The sequence below is a fragment of the Giraffa tippelskirchi genome, chromosome 14 (genome assembly GCF_054371585.1).
Source record: "Giraffa tippelskirchi isolate mGirTip1 chromosome 14, T2T-mGirTip1v1.2.pri, whole genome shotgun sequence".
NCBI classification, from domain to species: domain Eukaryota; kingdom Metazoa; phylum Chordata; class Mammalia; order Artiodactyla; family Giraffidae; genus Giraffa; species Giraffa tippelskirchi.
This window is the reverse complement of record NC_137288.1, coordinates 72,551,849-72,579,724: the sequence shown is the minus strand read 5'-3', so window position 1 is coordinate 72,579,724 and position 27,876 is coordinate 72,551,849. Positions and strand designations below refer to the sequence as shown.

Here is a 27,876-nt window from a genome sequence, read left to right as displayed (position 1 = left end):
CAGCCCCCCACGGACTGGGTCCTTTGTCATCAGAAAGAACAGACTTCACATTCATCATCAAACTGAGGAGGGTGGAAATCCACGTTGGATGACGTCCCCGAGAGCACCCCAGCCCTGTAAGAAGCTTACACAACCAGCATCACAGACAACCGACATACAGCATTCTTCTGGCTACAATTACTGGTTCAGCAGTGAATTCATCCCCTGAACAAATACTGAGCACTTACTCTGTATTAGGCACTGTTGTGGACAGAGGGATGCTGCACAAATCAAAATGGACAAGAGGTCTGACCTCCTGGCTCTTACGCAGGGGTGAGGAGGAGATATTACAAATACACAAAATACTTACACACATTTTTCTACCAGTATCCCTCTACAAGAATATACAGTGTATGTGTGCAGGCGTGCGCAGTCACTTCAGTCGTGTCCAACTCTTTGCAACCCCATGGACTGTAGCCCGCCAGGCTCCTCTGTCCATGGGGCTCTTGAGACAAGAACACTGGAGTGAATTCCCAGGCCCTCCTCCAGGGGATCTTCCCAACCCAAGGATCGAACCCATGTCTCCCGCATTTCCTGCTTTGGCAGGTGGATTCTTTACCGCTGAGCCGCCGGGGACGCCCATGTATGTGTATGTGTTCTTAGTCGCTCAGTCATGTCCAACTCTTCGTGACATTATGGATTGTAGCCCGCCAGGCTCCTCTGTCCATGGGATTCTCCAGACAAAATACTGGAGTGGGTTGTCATTTTCTACTATATCGGACTTCCCAGGTGGCTCTAGTGGTGAAGAACCCACCTACCAATTCAGGAGATGTAAGAGACACGAGTTAGATCCCCGGGTCGGGAAGATCCCCTGGAGAAGAGCATGGCAACCCACTCAGTAATCTTGCCTGGAGAATCCCACGGACAGAGGAGCCTGGCGGGCTACCGTCCGTGGGGTCACAAAGAGCTGGGATATATATATATGTGTGTATCTATGACTGCAATATGGATGGATGGAGGAAAAGGAGAAGAGCAGGCAGTTTAAGGATCTGTTTCTATCTTTCAGAGAAGAGACATGGAGCTTGAATCGGGACAGTAGCAAGAGAGAAGTAGGTGAATTTGAGACACAGGATGCAGTGATTGGTTGAAACTGGACTGTGTGGAATGAAGGCAGGGGACGATTGTGGGAAAGAGTATGGGTCCAGTTTGGACCTCTGGGTGGGTGATGTGGTCCTACACTAAGAAAGAGAAAAGCGGAAGGGAAGCTGCGTTCCGTGCGGATGGTTAACTGAATGTGTCTGTGTCACAAGTAGGTTTCCGCAGAGTCGCTGCATCATCTGCAGCTGGAACTCAGCAGGAAGACCAGGTAACTGAAGCCAGGCGATCGCCTCGCTAACGAACTGTGGCCCCAGAATAAAACTAAGAACTATTAACACGGAAGGGGCGGGCGGGGGGGCAGCAGAGTTTGTGCCTTGCAGGCAAGGGGAAGCAAGCTCTTCAAGAACGTCCACAGAGAGGCAGGAGCGGCAGGCACAAGGTGCTCCCTGAGTGGACGTGTCTTCAAGTAGAGCTGATAAAAGTGGTTCTAGGGCTTGAGACCGCGAGCAGCAACGTGAGGCGTGACATCCAGCGCCGCCTGGTGGGCGGTAAGAGGAACTGAGGCCAGAAGACCAACTTGTTGGAGTCAGAAGCTGCCTGCCGAGCAAGGGCTGCGGCTGGGCTCTCCGGGTGGGGCGGGTCCTGGAGGAGGGCACGGCCCCCAGCCCAGCTTCTCGCTGGAGAATCCGCGGACAGAGGAGCCTGGAGGGCTACGGCCCGTGCGGTCGCAGAGTCGGACACGACTGAGCGAGCAGAGGTTAGTAAGGTCACCCACTCTTTCTGCGGCAGGACCTGGGTCAGGAATAACCGTTTCCCGTCGGTGGAAGCCTGGGACCCTGCCTTGAAAGCCCTCAGCTGCAGCTCCACTGCTGGCCTGCGGACGGACGGGGACAGGAGCCGCCTCCCGAACCCTCCCCGGATGGGGGTGCGGTGGAGGGCTAGAATGTTGTAGAAGCAGTTTCAGGTCTAAGAGCTAAAACTGAAAGAAGAGAAGCTTTTCAAATCCGATGTTAATAGCAAATGGCGTACGGTTGACCGAATATGACCCCTGAGGGAAAAGCTCAGAATTTTCAAAAAATGTGTTAGCTAACCAGGAATGCTCGAAAAGTAAACATTCCTAGGAGACTTGCTTATTGGGTAAAGATTTAGCGAAGGTTTCTCTTTATCTACATTCATTTCTCTTATATCTAACATATTTCATTTTAATGTAAACAGAAGACATTTGTTAAAAATTTCTATTGAAATATAGTTGATTTACAATGTTGGGTTAGTTTCAGGGGTACAGGGAAGTGATTCAGATATATGTATATGTTATGTATATGATGTTTTCACATATATATTCTTTTTCAGAGTCTTTCCCATTATAGGTTATTACGAGATATTGAGCCTAGCTGTCCGTGCTTTCTTGTTGGTTCCCTATTTTATGCCTGGTGGGGTGTGTGTGTGTTAATCCCAAACGCCTCGCCAACCCCTCCCACCACTTCCCCTTTGATGACCATGTCTGTTCCCTGTATCTGTGAGTCTGCTTTTTAAGACTATTCGCACCATTTTTTAAGATTCCACATATAAGAAATATCATGTAATGTGTGAATGCTCGGTCGCCTAGTCGTGTCTGACTCTTTGAGGCTTCACGGACTGTTGCCCACCAGGCTCCTCTGTCCATGGAATTTTTCAGGCAAGACTGCTGAAGCAAGTTGTCATTTCCTTCTCCAGGGGATCTTCCCAACCCAGGGATCAAACCCACATCTCCTGCTTTGGCAGATGGATTCTTTACCACTGAGCCACCTGGGAGGCCATATCGTATAATACCAAGTGAAAAATGTTTAATAACCAAATGCACAGAGATTATAAACACAGGCTCTGAAATCAGAAAGCTGAGGTTTAACTTCTAACAACACAGCTTACTAGCCGTCTGTGTTCCACAAGTTTCCTGGTGTCTCTGATCCTCGGTTCCTTTAACCTCGAACGAGTCCTCACAGGATTGTTGTGAAAGCGGAATTATAACATATGTCATGTTTAGCATAGTGCCTGACTCATAATTACTCCAAGAATGACAGTGGGGTTGATAAGAGTCACAGTTGGAAAAAATAATCACTAACAATAATGATGTAATAATAATAGTAATAAAGGACAGAGAGGCACTGGTAGAACACATCAGAAAACTATTTGGCAGTATCCCCTGAAGCTGAATCCTGGAATGCTCAGTAATCTCATCCCCAGGGATGCATGCGTGTAAACACATGCATGCTATTTTTTTTTCTATTTTTCGGCTGTGCAGGCTGTTAGTTCTTCAACCAGGAATCGAACCCACGGCCCCAGCAGTGCATCTGTGGAGCTGTAACCACTGACCTGCCAGGGAAGTCCATGTGGATGCTCTATTCTTAGACACAGCCATCACCAGGCAGCTCTGCACACGGCACTGCGGTCACTGGATTAGACTCTCCCAGGCAAGAGTTAATCCAAGCTGTCAGTGTTCTCTAAATTCCCGGAGATGCGCTACGTTCCCTGAACACTTACTTGGCTTGAAGGAGCACTGATCTCTCCCCTCCTCTAAATACTCCTGAAGCATGTTTCACAATCATCCCACGCTTCCCTTCTCACAGTCTAGAGAAGAGGGATAATGAGCCAAGAGTGATAAAACCCACCTTTGGCCACCCCCAGAAGTCCTGCCCAAGTGGTCTTTTCCCTTTTGAGAACGTGGGGCATTTGTCCATTGTTGCACTCAGCATTTATTGCAAGAGGGGACACGTTCTATTTGAGCACTCTGCAGGGACAGGAAAAGGGCTGTGTTGAATATTAGGTTCAGAGACACAGTAATTGATTTAAAACAAATGTACATGACATTGGGGGACAGGAAGAGTACTTAATAAGAAAACATTTTAGGCAGACACAGCTTACTTGATAAAATTACATTTTGAGGCAGGGCCCAAAGCGGAAAAGGCTGGAGGGAAGTTCCACATCCTCCTGCAAGGCCCCTGGTTTCATTAAACACTTTTATGTAGTTGGGAGTTAATCTACCATTTCCTTGGTCCTTTCCTCCCCAGGATGAAAGGGGATGGAAGGAGAAAGCAAGAGCTGCTGGGCAGGAAGAAAGGAAGACCAGAAATAGGTGCAGTCATTATTCTTATTTCTGTTTATTCTACATCTGTCCTCCCTGCAAAAAAAATTTTGTCAATAGTTGGCTTGGTTCTATTTCAAAATAGAAAATCTAACTTTCATGGCAAAAAGCAAGTCTTGTAATTCAATAATATTTTATTTTCAACAGCATAAAAGGAATTCAATACTGAGCCTTCAGAGCAAGAAGAAAGTTGAACCTATTTACAATGAAGCCGGCGGGGGGTGGGGGCGGGAGGAGTTCTGCCGCCCTTCCAAATTCAAACCTTCCAGCCGCCCTCTTTCTGCAGTGAATTAACACTTGAACTCGTGACACAGGTAACTTCTCAGAAACATCTTTGAAAACATGCTATTGCTGTGCGTTACCAACTAGCTGCCTACAGTGACTAAACCCGTAGACTCTGAGAAAAATACATATTGAGGCAGCACGAGCATTTCCAGTCACCTGTCCTAAGAGCGTGAAGTTCCCCCTCTTTCCCACCAAGTCACAGCAAAGACGCAAGTCCCTTCCACACACGTGGCGTTCTTTTATCGGCTGCTGTGAGGGTCCGGGTGCATTTAGGTCCCTGGTGGTCAGACATCCACAAGCTTGAGTCAGTTATTTCCTGCCGGTGGTCTCTCGCCAACCCAACAACCAGGTGGGCGTTCTATCAAAAGCGAAAGTGATTTTTTTTTAAGTTAGGCTTAAATTATTTATTCTGCAGCAATCTGTTACGTCTTTTTCGTTGCTGTTGTTGTTGGCCTTTACTGAGATATACTTGACATAAAACATTGTACCAGTTTCAGGTGTACAATGTGATGATTGAATATTTGTAATTTATTACGAAATGCCCACCACAATAAAGTGAGTTAACACATCATCGCCTCACACACTTACAATTTCACGTGTGTGTGGTGAGAACTTTTAAGATCTACTCTCTTAGCAACTTTCAAATATAGGATATGGTATTGGTAACTAGTGGATTCCAAGGGGGAGAGGGGTGCGTGGGAACCGACCATACACACTATCGACAATACGTATAAAATAGACGAGTGATGCGGACACAGCGTGTAGCGCAGGGAACTCTCCTTAACCCACTGTGCTGTTCTAAAGTGAATTTTTATTAAGATCTGAACTTCCCATTGAGGTGCTGCCCTTCGGCCGCTACAGGTCCAACTCTCCAAAATTCCACAAAGTTCTGAAAACAGAGTCTTTTCGTAAGCAGGAGACATGCTCATTTGGCAGCAAAACCGGATACTTTGGGCTACCTAGGACTTTGTGTACTTTGTGCCAACATTCTACATTTTATGGCAGAAATATTAAGGTGTTGATTTATAGGGTGCTGTTCCAGTTTCTGTCAGTGAAATTCCATAACATACGGTATATGCAACATATTGTCTTTCTAAAATCCCCCCAGAATCAGGCTTTGAAGGAAATATCGGTCCCTTACGTTCAGCATAAGGAGCTGTAGATGTACTGTCCCCAAGCCTCATTCATGCCAGGAAAGCTTTGCAGCGCCCACGTCCCAGGGAAAAGAGGATGTTTAGAACATTCTGCATCCCAGAAAGGAAAGGCTAAGCTTTGGTAATAAAAATCCTCTAGATCCTCCTTAGAGGAATTTTCTTTAAGAAAGACTGTGTTCCTGCCAATAACCCTGGATTGTCTGACAAATAATGAACACGAATTTTTTTCTCTAAGGTGATTCCTCTTCATTAAAAGCACTGTCTTCTAAGGGAGTGGGAGGGAAAACAAAAAACCAAAAAAAAAAGGATTGGAAAAAAGGTCTATTAGTGTGAGTACCGGTGGCTTCATGACCTGGCAGTATTAACAATTTATCATGTTTAGAAAAGGATTCTCTGGATGCAGAGTGGACAGAGAAGTTGGTGGGACTTAACCTGGACTCTGCCGCTTAAGGAGAACAGAACTTGCCAAAGAAAACAATGTTTCGAGTTTTGTTGTGCCTGATGAGGTAAATAAAGGGGTGGTCAGCATTGAACTCATCCTTGTGTTGCAGGATCCGTGACCCTGGCACCTCTATGGAATCCCCACCATCTTCAGTTATTTCTAAGGACACTCTGTGAATGACATGTGAGAGGGCCACTCCCTTCGTCTCTGACATCCCAGAGAAATCAGAAGTATCCTCATTAAAGATGTTTTTCAGCCCTAGGTTTTCCAGACTAGCCTTGGGATCAATCATCTTTTCCACCTTAAATTTTGGAATGGAGAGTTTGACTTTGGCATTGGCCATCGTGCTGGGATTTGTCCACTGCAAAAGCGTCTCTGAGTTGAGTTGTTTTTCGACCTGAAGGACAAAAAGCAGAGGAAATTATTTTTTTTTATTTCCAACTGTAAAAGATCCTGCTCGATTAAAAGCATACAGTGTCACTGAGGGCCTGATTTAGAAGTAGTAAAGATGGTCCATCAAAGAGGGAACCGACTCTGCAGTTTGGGTATGTGATGAGGTTCTCTTAAACATGGCCAGCAAGCCACCCAGCATCATTCTCCCACACACCTTATGACAATGGTCCCTTTGCTCTGAATTTTATGAGAGCGTTTCTTTTAACTATAGAGGAGCCCCACAGAGATGAATCCATGGTTTATGATGATGCATGGATAATGGTGAAATACATATAAAATTGAAAACTGTTTATGCTTTATATTTACTGAACACTTATTTTAATTCCTCTACTAGGAAACCTAGAATATTCGTGCCCTAGGCATAGCATCAAATTTAATAAATTAAAGCTGAAGTTACCCTTTTTAAAATGAGAATTTGAACTGTCTAGGGTCATTCTTTAAGACCATAGGTGATGAATGCGTCCATTTCAGTTGGTTATTTTTTAAATGAGAGATATGCAATGATGCATAAAATGATTTAGTCATAAAATTCTTCATTGAGCAAATCTTAAATTGCTCCTTGCCCTTCCAATCTCTGCACTGGCTAGAGAAGAAATGCATGTACAACAGAGAATAATATCCTGACTGTTACTACACGGGGCAATCTGCACTGAAGTTACTCATATGAAACCTATAAAAATCAGGGCGATGACAAGGTCACAAACTGATCACCAGTTTTTTTTCTAATGGGGGAGGGAACCATTGAACTCTCTTGCTAATCTATGATAAGTATTTTTCATGGATACTGTTTCATTTAAGACAAATTATTAAGACCAAAGCTTCCCAGGTGGTGCAGTGGTTAAAGAACCCGGCTGCCAATGCAGGAGATGCAAGAGATGCCAGTTCAATCCCTGGGTCAGGAAGATCCCCTAGAGAAGAAAATGGCAGCCCACTCTAATATTCTTGCCCAAGAAATCCCATGGACAGTGGAACCTGGTGGGCTATAAAAAAGAGAGAGAAGAATGAACGGAAGGAAAACGGAGACAGGAATTATGATGCAGTTCATACAGTAACGGATAAAACAATGAAAACCAAAGTAGCAGGGAGGATGAGACCAAGCTGGCCCATCCCCCGAGGCAGGGAGTAACTGAGCTGTGGCCGGATATAAAGCAGTGAATTCCAGGTTCCTCAAAGAGGCACTACTGGGGGCTCAGATGGTGATGAATCCGCCTGCAATGCGGGAGACCTGGGTTCGATCCCTGGGTGGGGAAGATCCGCTGGAGAAGGACATGACAACCCACCCCAGTCTTCTTGCCTGGAGAATTCCAAGGACAGAGGAGCCTGCTGAGCCACAGTCTATGGGGTCGCAAAGAGTCAGACACGACCGAGCGACCAAGCACAGCGCAGCGCAGGCTGGAGTTCAGAACGTTAAGAACGCAGATTCCAATCTCCTGGGCTCACGTTCGGATTCTCCATCCCACACGCGGGTTTGTGGCCACGGAGCAGTGACCGAGCCCTGTGTCCCTGCGTCCCCTGGTAAACTCGGCACTCATGGTAACGGTTTCTAAGTCCTGCGACTGCAGTGAGAATTAGATGACCAGTGCGTGTGTGAACTTACAGTTCCTGGCACATTGTAAGTACCAAATAAATATTAGCTGTTTTAATATTGAGGAGAAAAACCCCGAAAGAAGCCTGAAACCGTTGGCGACCTTTGGGAAAGGCTACCGCGTGCCCTCCGGCAGCCCCGCAAGGGCCGCCCACGCGTCTCCGGGCGCCGCTGCGCCTGCGCGCTGCATCCCGCCGCCCTCCTCACCTGCTCCAGGCCGGTGGGCCCATCCTCCGCGTCCTTGGGTAGCAGGATGAGCATGCTCAGGTGCTTGTTCTGAAAGGGAAGCTCTATGATCTTACAGTTGACACCATCGATGTGGCCCATACAGAACGTGGCCTCCAGATTCATCATCTGCACTGCTTTGGTGTCTGTCTGTAAAAGGAGAAGAAATTTGCTCTGCCTACTTCTCACACACACACACACAGACACACAATGTATATATATACACAGCACATAAATTTGTTCATAATATAGCTTCAAGTCATTATGGCTTAGAGCAGCCGCTGGGGGATCCGCACTGACAGAGACAGTCCTGTCAAGCGTTTATGAGTTCCTCTGAAAAGTTATTCATGTGCCTTATAACTACAGGAACTATACATAATACTGTATTTGCATATATAAAACTTTAAAAATAAGATGGGATGACTGGAAATACAAGCAAACATTAACTTAGGCTTTATAGAGGCCTGTAATTACAAGATCTTTTAACCATTCCTGGTGGAGCTCACTTGAAAGTCAATTTCAGCACAAACCCACACACCCATTTATATAGCTTTTCCTTATAAAATGCCTATGACGGAGAAGTCAGCAGACAGCAGAAAAATCACGCTCACCCAGTCCGCTGTCTGCCTGAGGTTTTCGTCACCCCTGCCTTACCCCCTCTTCTTGCTCCGATCTGATTAGACATGAGAACCTTGGGTGTCGGTCTCAGATGTGACATAAAGAGATGCCGTGACCTTCAGTGAGTCACGTGACCCTCAGTGACCCTCAGTGAGTCTCTGTGACCTCCCTGGGCCTCAGTTTCTTTGTCAGTAGCATGAGGGAGCTGGAGGTCTCAGAATGGCCAGCCCTCTGGGGGAAGGTGGGAGGTGGGAATGGGGATCTGGAGAGGGAGGCGAGGGGGCTACACAGGACAGGGCAAGTCTAGCTACACGTTTCTTTTAAAATATCTGAAATGAGGCGAAATATAAAGATTTTACAAAAGTGGTTGTTGGTTCATTGGTGTTTGTTATATCATTCTGTATAATTTACTGTACATTTGAAATATTCCCTGATTTTAAAAATTAAAATAAATTTAAATTTAAATTTATTTTATTGAAATAAATTTAAATAAAATTATCTCAAAGTCCTTTACAGCTCCTATCACACAGTCCTTCTCTCCAGGCAGCATCCCAGGCCTTTTTTTCTCTGTGTCCCCATTAATTTCTGACCTTGTGTCTCTGCCACAGAAGTGACTCATTTTCTAAAGCAAAATTAATTCATACTAGGGAGTAAAAGACTGACAGTAATTTAGTGCAACTTATTGTCTTGGTTTATACCTCTCATGGGATATTTGCCTGTTAACTGAATCTCTTTGGGGGGAAATTTCAAACATCAAGTCTGCAGAAATAATAGTACAGTGAAGTTTTTATCTGGCATCTTCAACAGTAAGCTGAACCTTACCCAAAACTATTTTCAAGCAAACTAGACCTTACTTGTTTTACTGTTCCTACATGTATCCATTTTAACACTTGTCACGATGTTAGAAATATGTGTGTAAGACTTCCCTGGCGGATAACAATCCACCTGCCAATGTAGGGGACACGGGTTTGATCCCTGGTCCAGGAAGATTCCATATACCGTGGAGCAACTAAGCCCTCACACTGCATCTCCTGCGCCCACGCTCTAGAGCCTGAGAACTACAGCTCCTGAGTCCCTGCGCTGCAGCTCCTGGAGCCCGAGCGCCTACGGCCTGTGCCCCACGGAGAGGAGCCGCGCAGCGAGGAGACTGTGCACCCAGAGAAAGCCCGAGTGCAGCGACAAAGACCCAGCACAAGCAAAACATAAATACATAAATAGCAGCGTGTAAATGCCAAACAAAGAGGAAATGCTTTTAAAGAAGAAATATGTGTGTATGCGACATCCCCCACCTCATCCAGACTATAGTCAAAACAGGAACCATGTCTTACACCTTGGTACATCCCAGCACAGAATAACTGCTCACTAAACATTTGGTTGTTATTAAATAATTGAAGAGTTTAACTCTACATATAACCAGAAACAAAATTATGGTTTTTAAAAAAATACTATTTTTGCAATTAACTGGTAATTCTTCTATTTCTCAAAGAGGATATAGATTTGTCTAAAAATCTCCATTAGTTTAGATTACTAATAGTTTCTGAATTCACAAAAACTGTGATCACCAAAAACTGTCATCTGTTTCATTTTTCAGCACTGACTGTGGAAACAATAATTCCACTTTCTAAAATATAAATTGAGACATGTCTCTGAAAATAAGACTAAGTAACGACCATCCCAGAAAATAGAGCATATGTGTGTGTGTGTGTGCGTGTGTGTTCACCTTTGTCAGAAGAGGTATTATACTAAACTTTTAATAATATAACTTCATCAATTTAGTCTAGCCCTTAAAAAAAAAAAAAGACATGAGACCAAAGGACATGAGAAAAGTTTTAGTAGCATCACCTGAAAGTTTAGGAGCTGACAAAAGCAACTCAAAGGAAATGTAATAGCCTCTGCATTCAAAAGCAGGGTGTAGCCCCACACAGCCTTGAATAGTGTTTTATTTGATGAACCTCTGAGAGATCAATGGCATTTTAAATCCTTATTAATTCTCTTTCTAGAGTCAGAGGCTCCAGGATGTTGATCCGACCTAGCTTTATGATTTAATAACAAGAATAAAGGGACTGCACGCATTCTACCCACCTCTGTAAAACACTCATTAACATCTTCTTCAATGTAAAACCACAGACCTGAGCCCGATCAGCACGAGAGTTCGTGGCGAACTCACTCACTATTACAGGATTCTGATGACTTTCTGGGCTGGCCCTGCGGCTGGTATGATGTACATGAGTTTGAGCAAACTCCAGGAGATGGTGAAGGACAGGGAAGCCTGGTGTGCTGCAGTCCATGGAATCAGAAAGAGTCCAACACGACTGAGCGACTGAACAACAGCTGTAGGTTCTAGGAGAGACCTGAAAACTAGAATTGATCCCAGGGGCCACAGGGCAGATAAGCTTCCTTCCGCTATCCTGCCGACTGGCACACAGTTTGAGTCTGTGTTCTTATCACAAGCCAGATCTCATCAAACGAAACCACATCACACCATCCTATAAATTCCTGGAGTTTCCCAGCTCCTCTACCTGATCTCAGAAGGAGAGCAGTGAGCGGCCTGAAGAGAGATCTTAGTTCCCTGCCCAGGAATTAAACCTGGGTAACCCAGATGAAAACCGAGAGTCCTAGCCACCAGACCACCAGGGGCTAGAGGCTGGATGAAAAGTAGCCCTGGCCCTCGCCGCTGTTTGAAAGCAAGAATGTTTCACGGAGGCAAAAACTATAAAAACAGGTACAAAGCTTATTATTAGAGACACACTACAATGTATGGGCAAGCAAACAGGAAAACAGCTTTGTTTATCTACCTCAGAAGCAGAGCAGAGAAGCGCACCCAGAGAGAAAGGGTATCGGCCGCCTCTCCAATGAGGGGCGTGCGGTGAGTCAGAAGCTGGGCAGAGACCCCCGGGGACGTCCTGAGCCAGGAGGGTGTGGTGAGGAGGTGATGTAAGTCACTCAGGCAGGACAGTCCCTCCGGGTCTTTGTTTACCTTTGGCCAATTACCTTGTTTCTTTCTTCACACCTGACTGGTCCATGGACCTCCCCAAGATGCATGCATAACTTTTTTTCTAAAATGGATCCCACTGCAGAGGCCTATGGGTGTATGTCCACACTTATTATGGGGTGGGGTCCCCTCCCTATTCGACCCCCAAGAAGCCCCCCTGCACACGTACAGACAGGGAAGACTTCCTTGACCTCAGGAGTGGGCACCTTATCTCTTTGCTTTAGCAGAGCTCAGATTTTGCCACTAGCTTTGTCCTTGGGAGTGTCTGGGGGAGAACAAAGGCTCAGTTTTACTCCACGTGACAGACACCAGGCATCCAGCCCAGAGGCCCACTGTCTCCCACCTCATAACGAAATGGTCAGTTTTCCAGTCTCAAGTCTATGACTTCATTATTCACTCAATAGTATTAAAACTATACTTCCTTACAATGCAGGTTTGTAATTCTTCCCCATAATGACTCCCAGCCCTGGAAATGAGTAAGCTACATTTTCTCCTTCACAGTCAGCAAGCACCTCAAAGCACTTTCTAAATTAAAATATTAGAAGCATATCCTTCACTGCTACCAGGTGAGAAATGAGATCACAGAGGAGCTTATTAACCTGGAATAAGTTTCCCAAATGGTTACTGTTTCGTGATGATCCAAAGACCTCTGACGTTGGGATGCAGTTTGTTTCTTTTCTTTTCCTTTCTTATTAATGGCCCAAATGTCTGTAGCTATTCTCTGGTTGGTGATTTAGATTTAACCACTATGTTATAAGGGCTTCCCTGGTGGCTCAGATGGTAAAGAATCTGCCTGCCATGCAGGAGAGCTGAGATCGATCCCTGGGTCAGGAGGATCCCCTGGAGAAGGGAATGAAAACCCACTCCAGTGTCCTTGCCTGGAGAATCCCATGGAAAGAGGGGCCTGGCAGACCTCATCCATAGGGTCACAAAAGAGTTTTGGTCACAACTAAGAGACTAACACACACACTGTATTATAAGCTCTGTAGGATCTTACTCAGACCCGACCCAGAGGACACCCCAGGAAAAGAATGAGAGTCTCCGCATTATGGAGCCTTTTGTACACTTACCCCCTGGCTGTTGTCTTGGGAAAAGATAACCTTTTGTGCCTTAATTGTCCTCATCGGAGTGAATTCCCAGGGTCCCTTGCATAATTTTTCAGATCCACAGCTGGGATCCTCTGTGAGCTCCATGCAGGCCACATACCTTGTTGATTCTGAAAGGGCATTCTTTGGTTTCTGACTCAGGAAATTTCTTCATCCACTTTCCAACAAAGTAGGCAGCATTAACCACAAGGATTTTGGTCTGGTCATTCACACTGTTGTCAGCTAAAATGTTCTCAAAGTGGCCTGCAAACAATTTTAGGAAACCACAAATTGCACAGGGTTATTCTTCCAAACCACCTCTGATGTCCACATGCAAGCCCACTCACTGGCTAGAGCTGCACCTATAATGTGGCTTGGCAGCCCAGCCCATCTCATTTCAAAAGGATTCCTTCTCTCCTTCCATCCTGCCACACCCAGCCTTTCCGAAGAAGAGCGCTGGGGAGGAGGGTGACAGGGAGCAGGGGAGGGGGGAGGAGCGTGCAGCCGCCGGGGCGTCTCCACAGGCCGAGGAAGGCTGTGCCGGACACTCAGGCGCAGTGCCCTGCACCTTCCCCCTTTACAGATGACGAAGCTGAGACTCCCTGTTAAATCCCGTGCCCAAGATGATGCATGAGCAATGGGGATTTCAGGATTCAAAGCCAGTTCTTTGTGACTCCAAAGCCTGTGCTCACGGGGAAAAAAAATGCCAGAAACCTTGTTTTCCACCCAGGCCTGCGCTCAGTACTGTCACGTCTCTCTTTTCACTTCCCTCAGGATGACCCTGGAGGGCAAAGGTCATCATCCCCATTTCACAGTTGAGGACACTGAGGCTCGGAGAGGCCAGGTGGCTCTCCGGGTTCACTCAGCTGCCAAGCATGTTTGATGCCGGACAGTGCTCTCCTCTTTACCCCAAAGCTCCCACCCCTCCTCCTCAAATCGCCCTGTTGCCAGTGTGTCTGCCTCCAGGGCAGCTGTGATCACCACCGTAGGCTCCGCGACTACTGTAACCACCACGGGGCTCAAACCCTCAACAGACAGAACAGTTCGATGGTGACAAACCCTGAGTAAAGTCTTTGCTTTTGAACAGCATTGACGTTTTCGCAAAGGATTTTTCTTTGCCCTAATCTCTTAGATCTTCATACCACGGCTCAGACCCCCTTCCCGCAATTTAAATGGGAGCTCTTCCTCACGTGTGAATTTTAAAATTGTGCCTAACCTGGTATTACCTAGACCAGATCTTTCTTTATATACGAAGTCAAAGAAAGTTCATTTCAATAACAAATATATTCCGATGTACACATTTGTGTGTGTGCATACTATGGGCTTCCCCGATGACTCAGTGGTCAGGAGCCCACTTCAAGTCCACTCCCAGGCTTCACTGTCCTCCCCACTGCTGAGCCTGTGGTTACAGCAGCGGCTCCGTCACTCCTGAGTCAGAGTGCCCAGGGGGCCAGCTCACCGCGGTGAGTCTCTGCTGCAGAAACACATCCCTCCCCCGACTCTGGGGAGCGCAGAGCACCCGACAAAGCCCCACGAGGCGCTGTGTCCCCCGCAGATCTCTCCTTGTGTCCCCAGGAAGGGGGGGTGGACACTGATTTGCACCCAAATTCATCTTAGCTCCAATTGCTTCTCAGCAAGGAAGACAACTCACAGAGAATTTGAATGGAGGGAGGAGCCAGGAAAGGCAGAGGCCTGAGGGAAGCGCTGGGCAAGAGGCAGGACCTGTGCGGCAAGAGGCCCGGCACCTGGGCTGTCTAGAGGGCCCACCGGGATGGAGGCTCGCGACAAGGTTCCACTGTGGGGGTCTGTCTTGTTCCACTTTTTCGACACGTCTTTTCGACGACCTAAGGCCTTCCGTCCTTTTTTCCTTAATAAATTTGTAGAATTCTGAGCTGAAAGTAGCTTCAGGGATAATCAGTTTGCAGTCCAAGCCCTTCATTTCCTGGTTGAAAAACCAGTCTCGGAAACCGCCCAGAGCCGCAGTTTGTCAGAGGCACAGCTGGGGCTCCGGGAGGGCTCGCGGCGGCCCATCAGGGAACACGGCGAGGCAGACTGAAACCGGAGCAGCTGGAACTCCGGCCAACTCCCGACATGAGGCAGGAGACGCCCAGAAACCCGCGCGGTTGAAACGGCTTGGTGCACACGAATTCAGCTCGTGCACTGAGAACATTCAAAGAGCCCCAGGTGTTCACGTATGCTTAGCAGACTCACGAGAAGACACAGGCGATCTACTTACTGACTGACAGCAGAACGAGTAAAGGATACTTGCCATCTGTGAGTTCCTTGATTGAGCTGTTGATCTGACCTTTCGTTTCTTCCAGTTTATCTTTGAAATCAACGGTCTCCATCTCTTTTGCGTAGGGTCTCTTGGTGGAGCTGATGAACTCCTAAAAAACATCCAATTCATGAAATCACAAAGGTTCAAGCCTGTAGTCAAACCATCGTGCTCTTACACAGCTCTAGCAGAAGGACTTCTGAATGTCTATTACTACGGCTGCCCTTTCAAAATCTGCAACACAATAGAAATTGAAACTTCATGTAAAAATCAATGGATTTTCTTTGTATTGCTTCACTTGTTCAATTCTAAGGCAATACAATTATTATTAAATGCCTCCATCAGTTATTAAATGCCTCCATCAGTTATTAAATGCCTCCATCAGTTATTAAATGCCTCCATCAGTTATTAAATGCCTCCATCAGTTATTAAATGCCTCCATCAGTTATTAAATGCCTCCATCAGTTATTAAATGCCTCCATCAGTTATTAAATGCCTCCATCAGTTATTAAATGCCTCCATCAGTTATTAAATGCCTCCATCAGTTATTAAATGCCTCCATCAGTTATTAAATGCCTCCATCAGTTATTAAATGCCTCCATCAGTTATTAAATGCCTCCATCAATTATTAAATGCCTCCATCAGTTTCTTTCTTTGGGGGAGAAAAGAAACATTATGCTGAAGGCACACAACAATTATATGAATTCCAATCTCAGAAACGCGAAAATGTAAATTTATATATGATGTTTTAGAATGGAAGAAATGCACAGAAAAGAGAACTCTATGAGAAGAAAAATCTAACCCACTCTGAAACAAAGATTATAAAGATGCTTGCTATTCAAAGTCTGGTCCAAGGACCAAGATGGGCAGCATCACCTGGGACCATGTTAAAAATGCAGAATCTCAGGACTTCCCTGGTGGTCCAGTGGCTAAGATTGCATGCTCCCAATGCAGGGGATCTGGCTTCAATCCCTGGTCAGGGAACTAGACTGTGTATGCAGCAACTAAGGCCCAGTGCAGCCAAATAAATAAAAAAATGTTTAGGAAAAAATGCAGACTCTCAGGCCCCACCCTAGACCTACTGAATCAGAATCTGAATTTTTAACAAGATTCCCAGATGACTCAACTGCACATTAAAGTTTGAAACAGTGCTGCAAAGAACAGAGCAGTGTTTCTAATTATAATGCTTGTTAAAAATGCAAAAGCCTAGGTCCCATCCCTGGTGATCTTGATTCAAGTGACCCAAAGCCAAGAATACACATTTTCAACACCAGGTAGTTGTGATGCAATTGGCCCTCCACAGACCACACCTGTTTGTACTGTTACTAGTAAATCTGTAGATGACATACAACCCGCAGAAGCAATGCAAAGCACTCTTTTGAAAAATTGCTTGCAACTCCTGGTTTAAAATAATTCGAAATGTTGAATGGAAGTTCAACCAAACTAAACACAGATTGATTAAATGCCATGTCCCTTCACTTCTGAGTACAGCACGCCCTGGATTTTTTGCAGAGCAGTCAGAGCCTTAGCCAATTGGATTCTGTTCATTGCAACCCAACCTTGGGACTAAGAGTTACCATTTACTCACAGAGCTTAGAACATTCCAGAGATGTGCAAGAGGAAGGGCCTCACTGTCTTCACTGCCAGCAACAAAATGTGTTTAAGCATCTGTAAGGACCACCTAGGGAGGTTTTTAAATGTTTTTCATTCTTGGGCCCCAACTCACATCTCAATATTTCTTTAATTCCCCCAGGTCATTGTTGGAAGAAGAAGGGCTCTCTGTGTGTGTGTGTGTGTGTGTGTGTGTGTGTGTGTGTGTGTGTGTGTGTTTAAGCAATAAAAATAAACTCACAACAGTACCTAGTGATCTACATCCCCAAAAGATCCTTGCCAGAAAAACAAACACTTATTGCTGAAGATAGTAAAACTAGGGCAAAATATTTAACTGGTAGTCCACCTTTTAGATTTGGAAAGCTTGAAATTTTAACCATCCAAACATAAACTGAACTCGGTATTACTAAAGTAGAGAATGAACATCTCTGTAGTTGAGGAATTGGCTACGTATTTCAAGTACAGATATTTAAAATATTATGATACACTCTGGATCAAATTTAAGGATATTTCAGTGTTCTTTATATGATTCCTTCAAGAAATAGCTAAAATTACCACCACTGTCTTGTATGGATACCCACCTGACCAGCCTGGTAAAACAAACAAAACTAGTCCGTGACTGATGAAAACTGTCAATTCATACAATTATTATTTTTCTTACTGATTTTGGGAAACATCAGAAGAACACTGTGTGCATGAACAAGCAAGGTAAAGAACTTAAAGTCTTTTCCCGGTTTACCTGCCCTGATGCTTAAGGAGAAAGAGGTTTAAATTACAGGCTGTCTGACATCATCTATAGAGACGCATTTGTTAGAGAGTTAAAAACCTCATTTTCCACCTCTCTCAGTGAGGAAGCTAGGAGAAAGGGTGGGGGGTTTGTGGGTGTTTAAGAGGGAAAAGGAAGCTCCTGGCTCCTCTGTATTTTAGTTAAAATATGTGACTGCAATTGATTCCCACTGCATTCTACCTCTACCCTGGGATTAATTCATTTTAAATAAATCATAAATGAGCATCTGAGAAAACGTTGTCGGTTTAACCATGAGAAAATGTCACCCCTGGTAAACAGCTGAATCTCGCTAATTGCATTGAGCCACTTACTGTAGAAAGATTCAGAGATTTTTCTACGTAGAGCCGTTTGATTAATTTCAGGGAGTAAAAGGAACTCAGCTTGTTGACATCCGATGTTACTGTTTGAAATCCAAAGGGCACATCTTTGACATTTTCAAAATGAAGGACCTGTGAAGAAAAAAATCCCCATTACCCATGAAGCGCTGCCTGCTCCCATAGCGGTGGACGCATGACGATGGTCAGCCTCCTGGGGACAGGGCCTGACACCTCGGTGCTCTGTGGATCCCAGAGAGCGAGGCTTCTCAACCTTAGCGCTGCTGACTGTTCAGACAAGATAATTCTAGGGGGAGGGGTGCAGACGGCAGTGCTGGGCACCCCCGACCCGCTGGATGCCAGCAGCACACCTTTGGGGGCAACAAAAGTGTCCCCAGTCACCGCTGAATGCCCCGAGAGGCTGAGGGAGGGAAGGGGCAGACTGTCCCCAGCTGAGGAACACCGGCAGAAAGGTACTCTTCTCTTGATTTAACTATAAGGAAAACTCGCCCTTTCTTCAGAATGATGCCTCTCTGCTTTTTTCCAAACTTAGAAAAGATGGAAGTAGGTTAAAATTTCTACCCAGTTCAGAGACAAGAAGAGAAAAATTAAGGCCAAGAGACAATCACCAAGCAGGCTTCAGATTCCAGATGCAGGTGTCCCCAGCAGTTCCTTCAGCGCCCTAACTAGCGCCGAATGGGCCGATGGCGTCACTTGAGGCGGGCAGCTCCACGCCATCTGCGGCCTACGGTTCAGTAGTCCTGCCTTCCATCCCAGCCGGTACCTACTAGAGATGTCTTGCCCAACTCTCAGAACTTCACTTTCTGCTCTCTAAAATGGACTGACAACAGCTGGTTGTCTAAATTGCCAAGAGGATTACAGACGTGAATTATATGGATTCAAAATGTTAATAATTATTCTTATAGTAATAAGCCACTTAAAACCAGGATGCTATTTTCTGGAAGGCTTAAAACCTTTTATTTTATCCCTAACTTTTTTGTTCCAACCAATAGCCCAGCATCATCTCTGCTCCATGGTGCCCAAAACATAACGTCAGGATAAGGTGCTTCTCTCCCCATCTTAACCCACAATAACCGAGCCCTGATGCCACACCTCAGGTGACATCACTTAGGGGCACACTGCACCCATGAGTCACACAGCCTCAGTCCTGCAGGGTCAAATTGGCTGGTCCAAAGTGGTACATTACTGTCACGCCTATTGACAGGCAAACAGACCAGAAAGCTAAAGAACCGAAGTAACCACTGTAGGAGATCAATAGTAGAGAAAAGGCCTTTATTATCACTGAGGAGCAGGCGCGGTACCAGGAATGCTCTTTTCTGTCTCTTCTCTAATGGTAGGTGAGGAATGAGGAAAGGGAGATGGGGTAGGGGTAGTGGGGTGGGAGAAAGATGGATGAAAAGATGAAGCTCCTCTCCCCACAAAGGAAGTTTCCTTTTCAAGTCCCACTCAATTTCAAGTGTAAATTCTCCATTGAAATAAGCATGGATACATTCTATCTATCCAGTAGGGATATAGAACAGGGCAGAAAATACTATAGAGTAGAATACAGTGGAGCCTGCCTCTTAATCCAAAACATGATGCTATAAATAAATTCTGTGCGTAAGACAGAGGGTGTAGATATACAGTCTTCCCGATTGGGGTATTTGCAGCGGAACATTAACAAACATCATCTTGATTGACACTCACATTCTAACAGGCAGAAAGATGTCACGTGACTTGTCAGAGGCCACTTGTTAGTGGAAATGCTTTTGATTGTCTAGTTAATCCCCGGGTTCTCCCCCACAACACGGTGCCTGTTCTAAACATGGGTTGCAGGCCAGATAAATGAGCCTTCACATTTAAAAAGTACATTGAGAGAGTGCTAGAAGTGGCAAAATGTACAACCCTGAGCAAATCTGACCACAGAGCCTCACTGCCTTTCCCCAGGCACCGCCTGTGCATTTTTATTACTCTTCCACTGAAAGCAGAGGCCTGCTTCGGGCCCTACCTGTCCAATTTCATCTGCTGTGTCCCCTTTGGCACCGACTTGAGCAAGTGACAGAGAGGTGGACAGACAGATGGGAGAGAAGAGCATGTTGCTCGCTGGCTCCTTTTCACACAGCTGTTTGTACAGGTCAACTGCAAAGGCTGAATTTGCCAGTCTCAGGGCCTCCATTGTGGGTCTGGAACAAAGGACAAGAGAGAGGTTATTTCTAAAGCATCTTTCAAGTGTCCTGAACTGCATCCGGCCCACCCAGTAAGAATCCTAGTCAAAGTCATGGACTAGGGTACAAGAGAGGCAGGAACTTCCTGTAAATGCAAATCTAAAGCCAGCGGTGAAGAAACTCCTGCCCACACGTCCCGAGGTCTGAGTGTCTAGCACATGCAGTCCTCTCTCTGGACAGCTCTGCCCCGAACTTCCGAATTCAGGCCCACTCAGCCACAATGGCCACTGTCAGGGGTGGGATTAGTTTAACTAATTAGATTAACTGTCAGTCAGGATGCCTCTTCTCTGCACGTAGTTGGGACAATCGTCCACACTGATGAAAATCAGTTTATTTATCTATATTGTTTCAATTAGGATTTAGGTTAAACCATATAAAATTGAACTTTTTTGTAGATTTCAAAAACAGTCAAGTCAGCAGTTCTGTGCAATTCCAGTTAAAGAGAGAGAGGGCAGCTTCAGCCAAAAACATGGAGCCCAGGGCTCAGTGGTAAAGAATCTGCCTGCAATGCAGGAGACCCAGGTTCAATCCCTGGGTCGGGAAGACCCCCTGGAGAAGGGAATGGCACCCCACTCCAGTGTTCTTCCTTGGAGAATCCCATGGACAGAGGAGCCTGATGGGCTACGGTCCACGTGGTCTCGAAAAGAGTCGGACACAACTGAGCGACTAAGCCACAGCAACGACAAAAGTGGAAACCGCAGCAGTGGGCCTCTCCTGGTCTTGCCTGAGCATCCCGTTATTCTGAAGCAGAGATTCTCCAGGTGGGGTCTACTGATCCCCTGGCAGCCCCAAAGGTCCTTTCAGGGGCTCCATGAGGTTGAAACTATTTTCATAATAGTGCTTAGACATCCTCTTCCGTTCACTCTTAGCCTCTCACAAATGCCCGCTGGGATTTTCCAGAGACTACGCTGGTGGTTTAGTCGCTCAGTTGTCTATGAAGCCAAATGTTGGAGGGTTTTGCAGAAATGAAAAATGATGTTACTCTTCTCCTTGTATCATTTCACTTTAGAAAACAGTTATTTTTCATAAAAGTATGTTACCCATGTTGCTATGTAATGGTTATATTATTGTTAATGAGTTAATAAAATATTTCAGAATTTTTTCAGCTTTAACTTCTAACTTAATACCAATAGATATAATCAACGTTAAAAACAACAACAACAACTCTTTGGGATTCTCAGTTATTTCTAAGAGTGTACAGGGGTCTGGAGGTTAAACAGTTTGACAACTGCTGCGCTAATGAAAGGTCCGCCTATCTGTCTAGTCCTAGTGCAGCAGGTATTGACTGATGAAACCCGAAGGCTCCTGGGTAAATCCAGCAGTCAAGGCATAGTCCTTTCTAGAAGCAAAGCTGAGCTGCATGAACCCCTCAGCTCTGCCTGACCCTAGGATAGCATGTAAGGGGCATCATGACCCCTGGATGACCATCCCATGGATCAAGGTTTGAAGCATTCCCCCAAGGCACTCAAGCACTGTGCAGTCATGTATTCAGACAGCAAGAGCGAACGTGACATTGAAGTCCTCAGGTAGGAAGTACTTCCTGGCCTCAGACGAAGCATCATCACTCAAGACAGAGGGCTTCCGTCAGTCAGGAGCCAAGGATGCATTAGAGTCAAATGCATGAACAGGATCTCGCCTTTGCACCTTATCCCTGAACAGAAATTCAAAATGCCAAGACAAGAGATTAAGATCAAGGAATGTGCCCCCAGTCTTCAAACAGTTCTTCAGAATTCTCCCTTTTATGAGACATAAATTCTGTGTAGGACAGGATTTAAAAGATCATAATAAATCTCAGTCAAAGTTTATTAGCAAAAAAAAAAAAAAACTTTTTAGTTGCCCGGTTCATGCTCACAGATCTTCTCCAATGACTGCTTTTTCCCCTACCCAATAAGTACAGCCAAGTGACCTCAGCGTTTTCATTATGAACCTATGATAAGGTAACCCGGGACTTCCCGGGTCATCCTGTGACTAAGACTCTGAGCTCCCAATGCAGGGGGCCCGGGTTTGATCTCTGGTCAGGGAACTAGATCCCACATGTGGCAAGTAAAACCAACCACAGCCAAATAAATAAATAAAAATAAACATTAAAAAAAAAAAAAGTAACCTGAAGTCAGGCCAGGGATCTTACACTTCTTTAAGGCCTCCTACCTTACTCTCTCTCCCCTGGGGAGGGCGGGGGCCGTGAGGGGAGAGTGAACTCTCAGGGGAAGGAGACCCCCCTGAGGAGAGCAGAGGGCAGTGAGAAGCCCAGAAGCACGCGTCCCTCACAGGGAGATTAAAAGGTCTGGGGAATCCCAAACAAACTTTCAGGACAAGAAGTCTGGCTTTCTCCAGCAGTGAATTTAACAATAATACTGAGCTTATCTATGAGTAAAATTCAACAGGAGCTATTTCTCTACCAAATAGAAAAGGTTAAATGAGCTATTTCTTCACCCAGTAGAGAAACCTAAACCCAAATGCCTGCAAACTCCTCGAAGTTTCAACCGCTGAAGCCATAACCCCACTGATAACTTGTGCTGTTGTTAAAACAACAAACACAAGTAGTTCTTCCAGGCATGTATTTCCAACCAGCCAAGAGGAGAAATCTGAATAATTTTGTATCATTTATAACAAACTTTAAAGTTTGATGTCTTTTGTGTGTTTAAAGCCTTGGAGTAATCTGCTAAGGAAGTTTGACTCCTAACATCTAAATGTGGATCCCACAAGTGGATCAAAGAGTGAGGAAATGCCATTTTGCTCGACTGAAGCATCTTTCATTCATTCATTATAACATTCTGAGATCTATTTCATCCAAATGGCTCTAAGTGAATACAAGATCATGGTGGCTTTAAGCACAGTTAATTACACAACATAGTTAACACCGTGTTGCAATCCAAGGCTTAGATTCAGTCCCTGTTGGAGAATGTAAATCAGGACACACTTAACATCTAAGTTGGCCATAGAGACAAGTAATCAGTCAAATGTTGCCTGGTAAATCTGATCAGTTGCTTGGTAATTAACTCCAAGTGACCTAAAAACACTGTAAAGCCTTCTGGTCTGAGACAGTTCAAGGGAAGAATTTGGTCACAGACAATTGCTACCTCCTTGTGCTGTAAGTTGAAGCATTTCAACAAATCTCAGCAACTTTAGCAAAACATGCACAAGAAAATAGGTCAGGTTCCTAAGCAGATCATGTTGCATGAGCAAATTTTATAAAAATTAGAACTACCATATGGCCCAGCAATCACATTACTGGGCGTATACCCTGCTGCTGCTGCTGCTGCTAAGTCGCTTCAGTCGTGTCCGACTCTGTGCGACCCCATAGAGGCAGCCCACCAGGCTCCCCCATCCCTGAGATTCTCCAGGCAAGAACACTGGAGTGGGTTGCCATTTCCTTCTCCAGTGCCTGAAAGTGAAAAGGGAAAGTGAAATTGCTCAGTCGTGTCCGACTCTTAGCGAGCGACCCCACGGACCGCAGCCTACCGGGCTCCTCCATCCATGGGATTTTCCAGGCAAGAGTACTGGAGAGGGGTGCCATTGCCTTCTCCATATACCCTGAGAAAACCATAATTCAAAAACAGACATGTACTCCAATGTCCGTTGCAGCACTATTTATTAATACAATAGCCAGGACATGGAAGCAACCTAAGAGTCCATCAACAGATGAATGGGTAAAGAAGATGTGGTACATATATACAGTGGAATATTACTCAGCCATAAAAAGGAACAAAACTGAATCATTTGTGGAGATGTGGATGGACCTGGAGTCTGTCATACAGAGTAAAGTAAGTCAGAAAGAGAACAACAAGTGTTGTATATTAACACATGTGTGTGAAATCATGTATGATGAAATCTAGATTCATCTGGTACAAATGAATCTAGTTCCAGGAGGGAACAGAGATGCAGACATAGAGAACCAATGTGCGGATGCGGTGCAGGGTGTTGGAGGGCAGGCAGGATGAACTGGGAGATTACGTTTGACATAAACACACTACCATGGATAAAATAGACAGGGTGAGAACCTGCCGAACCACACTGGGAGCTCAGCCTGGGGCTCTGTGGGATCCAGAGGGCTGGGATGGGGGGAGAGGGATGGGAGGGAGGCCCAAGAGGGAGGTGATGTTTGTATCCATATAGCAGACTCCCAACATCGCACAGCAGAAACTTACACAACTTTGTAAAGCAATTATACTCCAGTTAAAAAAAAAAAAAAAAGAAAATTATGGATACAAGAATAGAGATTCGCAATTCATACACAGTAAATTTACATATCAAATGACCTGGTCAGAGTGCTAAAGTCTCTGCAGAGTCTTCTTTTGTTATTCCATTATTACAGAGATAACGTCCTTCATTTTCATGAAAACCTAATGATTAGAACAAGTATGAAGAATTTCATTTACAGATTCAACATAGAAGACACTACATCTTTTAGTCACTTAAAAGTTTAAAAGACATTTTTATTTTAATCAGAGAAATGTGAGAGAGAAGTTAAAGTAGTAATGCGAATACAATAAACAACAAAAAGTTCTAAGAATTTCATTGTAAAGTTGCCGTTTTGTTTTTATTATTTGCAATACGTCCTAAAGTCATAAACCTTTAAAGGCAGACAAGATCCTGGGTTGGATTTAATCTGGCCCCACCTCTTCATTTTAAAGGTGAGGGAAGGGAGGGACACAGAGATAAAGCGATTCTCCCAGGCCACCCACGCGGGGAGTGAGAGTGGTCAAACCAGACCCGGCGCTTCCTCCTTCTGTGCTCCTGGTTCCCAACCACACCTATCACCTTCCTTCCCAGTAATTATTGTGCCTTTGCTGACATTTGCTCACTCAGGAGCCTTTAGAGTTGCAAAAACCCTCTGTGTCTTGGATTACCCCTTTAGAGACATCAAGATACCTTACACGTTTTCTTCTTCTTTTTTCTTACATGATTTCTTTCTTTTTAATCAAAACAAAACTTTTTTCCCCCTGATTTTCCTACTGGAAGAAACTATTGTTCTCTACCATTAGTGTTGCAAACTATCAATATTACATTGCTTTCATTTAATAAGTATCAACTGAGCACTTAACAGTGCGTGTCAGCACCACGTTAGACATGAACAAATCAGAGGTTTCCGCCTCCGAAGAGCTGACACCTAACGCGTGATATGTCCGTCGGCGTGATGGGTGTTTTGACGGGGGGCGCAAGTTATCCTGCAGCTCTTAGGGGAGACAGTGCACTCCTGGTAGAAATCTCAGCGAGGCCTCCTCAGAGACAGTGACATCCAATGAGGCACACTAAAGGGGCTCCTGAAGAACAAGGAGGAGTGAGCCATGCACCCAGGGGGACCAGAGAGACCTGAGAGTTCAGAGACGGCAATGAATGGAGTCCTGAACCAATGGAGAGGCGTGCGCTGGGGTGTGAGCACAGGCAGGGAACTCGCTTCTCCAGACTCACAGCTGCTCATCAGCCCCTGCATACGATTTCTAACACTTCTAATGCATCCAAGCCAATATTCCCCCAGACTTTTCATCTGTAGATCATCTCCACCAAGGTCCTTTGGTGGAGACAGTCTCTAGGCAACACCTTGAGAAATTTTGCCTATTACAACAGCTATAATGGAATGTCTAGACACACAGTATCAGGACTTCCCTGGTGGTCCAGTGGTTAAGACTCCCAGCTCCCAATGCAGCGGCACAGGTTCAGTCCCTGGGTGGGGAACTAATCCCACATGCCGCACAGTGTGGCTAAAAAATACATGAAAAATAAAAACATAGTCTCTGCTGTTTGCTTTCCAACCTCACAAGGAAAAAGTCAGAGCCAGATTAAGACAACAGGAGATCTCACAGCTTCTGCCACGTGAAAGCATAGCGTGAGTCTGAATGAGGTGATGAAATGAGTAAATAACCTGAAAAGCGCTTTGTTAGCAGGAAAGAACAACGTGACTCTCAGTGGTAAGGGCGAATGCTTGATTTCCCACGGAGAGGAGCCCCTGCTTCGCGCAGATATCCTGAACCATCATACCTGCTCCTACCCAGTTAGAAGCCTGATCTTACCGCTGAGCCACCCGTCTGCTGCCTAACCATACACTGGAGCCGGACTTGCCACCTCAGGATGACCGGGACTGCTGAGACGTCACACCCTCGACCCGGACCCGCGAACCAGAGGGACTGAAGTGGCGGAACCCAGGTGCTGGCAGCAAAGGTACAGACTTGCCAACGCATACGGAGAACCCCTTCTTCAGCAAGCTGCCATCTCTACGTCCATCCAGGAACCTATCAAACACTTACATATACTGCTGGGACTAAGGTTTGGATGCCCCCAGATCTATTCAAATCCTCTTCAGTGATGTAGGGGTGACAGAGCTGTTAAGAAAATTCCTGGTGGGACTTCCCTGGCAGTCCAGTGGTTAAGATTACACTTCCAAGGGCCATGGGCTCAATCCCTGCTCTGAAAACGAAAATCCCACAAGCTGAAGGGCGTGGCCAAAATAATGAAAAGAAAATTCCTGGAGAAGACCATGAGCTGTGAGTTTGAAGGCATGGCTTCCACTTCCTCCTGCCCTGTATCAGCTGAGGGACTCACAAGACAGGGGAGGGGGACCTGAAGGATGTGTCAGACCCCCCAGTTCTGTTCATCTGAGCCTGACCTGATGAGGAGCCCACGGAACAGCCTGGCCTGTTAACCGCTCTTGAGTGTGACAGGCTTAAAGAAAACCATCAACACAGTACCTTCCCCGAGGAAGAAACTATGAGTCAACCTGTTCGAAGAGTTGCCCAAGAACACACGCTTGAAATATGTGATTCGCTTCAAGTATCTTGAAACCCAGATAGGGTGAGAGACTACTTCCAGCCCTGAAGAACGCAGGTGCAAATAAACGGACAACGAGATGCTTTAAAATGCGCAGAAGAAGAGAGCTTCCGAAGTCTGAACCTCGCCGCTCAGCGCCAGCCAGGAAGGCGGCCAGACGCTCCTGAGCGTCTCCGCTTTCTCAGGTTAGGGCACCACACCCTCTCTGGAACCAGCGCCGCAAAACATTCTGAGCTCCAAAGCAGGGCTGAAAACATCCTCAGAAATAATTCTCCCCCGCAAATCACTCTTTCCCGCCCCCCCCCAACACACACACTAAAACCCCCCGGCCGTGCCGTTTCTGCATATTCTGACCTTGTACGTGGCATGCCTGGCTCCCAAAGTACCGCGCGCGGCAAACGCTGCCCTTGCAGGGGTGATGGCCACGCGCAGCCGACAGCCCACCCGCGAAAAGACGCGGTTCTGCCCACTCTGCACCATCGCAGTCATCTCAAAGAGCTATTTTCTTTTAAGACTTGCCAAAAACAAGGACACCACCAAGCCCTGTTACCTGCGCTTTGCTTACCTGAAGTTTCAGCGGTCCAGGGAAACGCACGGTCTGGAAAAGGAAAGCCAGGTGCAGACCGACCTGGACGTGCAAGCAGCTCGGTGGGGCAGGAGCGGCTCACCTGAACTCGCCCGCGGCCACGCCCGCCGGGCCCGCCCCGCCCACCGGGCCCCGTCCCGCCCACTTTTGCGCCTGCCTTTCTGGCTCCCGCTTCTTGGCAGCTTGCCCACGATTGGAAAGAATGATTCAGGCTGAAGTTGCTGTTGTCTGCACAGCCTCTGAAGGCCTCCAACGTGCTCAGGCACGACGGGACTGTCA

The 27,876-nt window shown here is 45.9% G+C and overlaps 1 protein-coding gene across 1 annotated transcript; it reads right to left on the bottom strand.

Annotated features, from left to right (window-relative positions):
- Nucleotides 1–4,210: 4,210 nt before the first annotated feature.
- On the bottom strand, nt 4,211–27,715 carry SERPINB5 (serpin family B member 5). The gene is made up of 7 exons (XM_081562289.1): nt 27,577–27,715; nt 20,030–20,204; nt 18,019–18,156; nt 15,304–15,421; nt 13,156–13,298; nt 8,322–8,489; nt 4,211–6,473 (listed from the first exon to the last, which is right to left on the bottom strand). The coding sequence occupies exons 2-7, from the start codon at nt 20,195–20,197 to the stop codon at nt 6,081–6,083; spliced, it is 1,128 nt and encodes a 375-aa protein (XP_081418415.1). The 5' UTR covers nt 20,198–20,204; nt 27,577–27,715; the 3' UTR covers nt 4,211–6,080.
- Nucleotides 27,716–27,876: the final 161 nt, after the last annotated feature.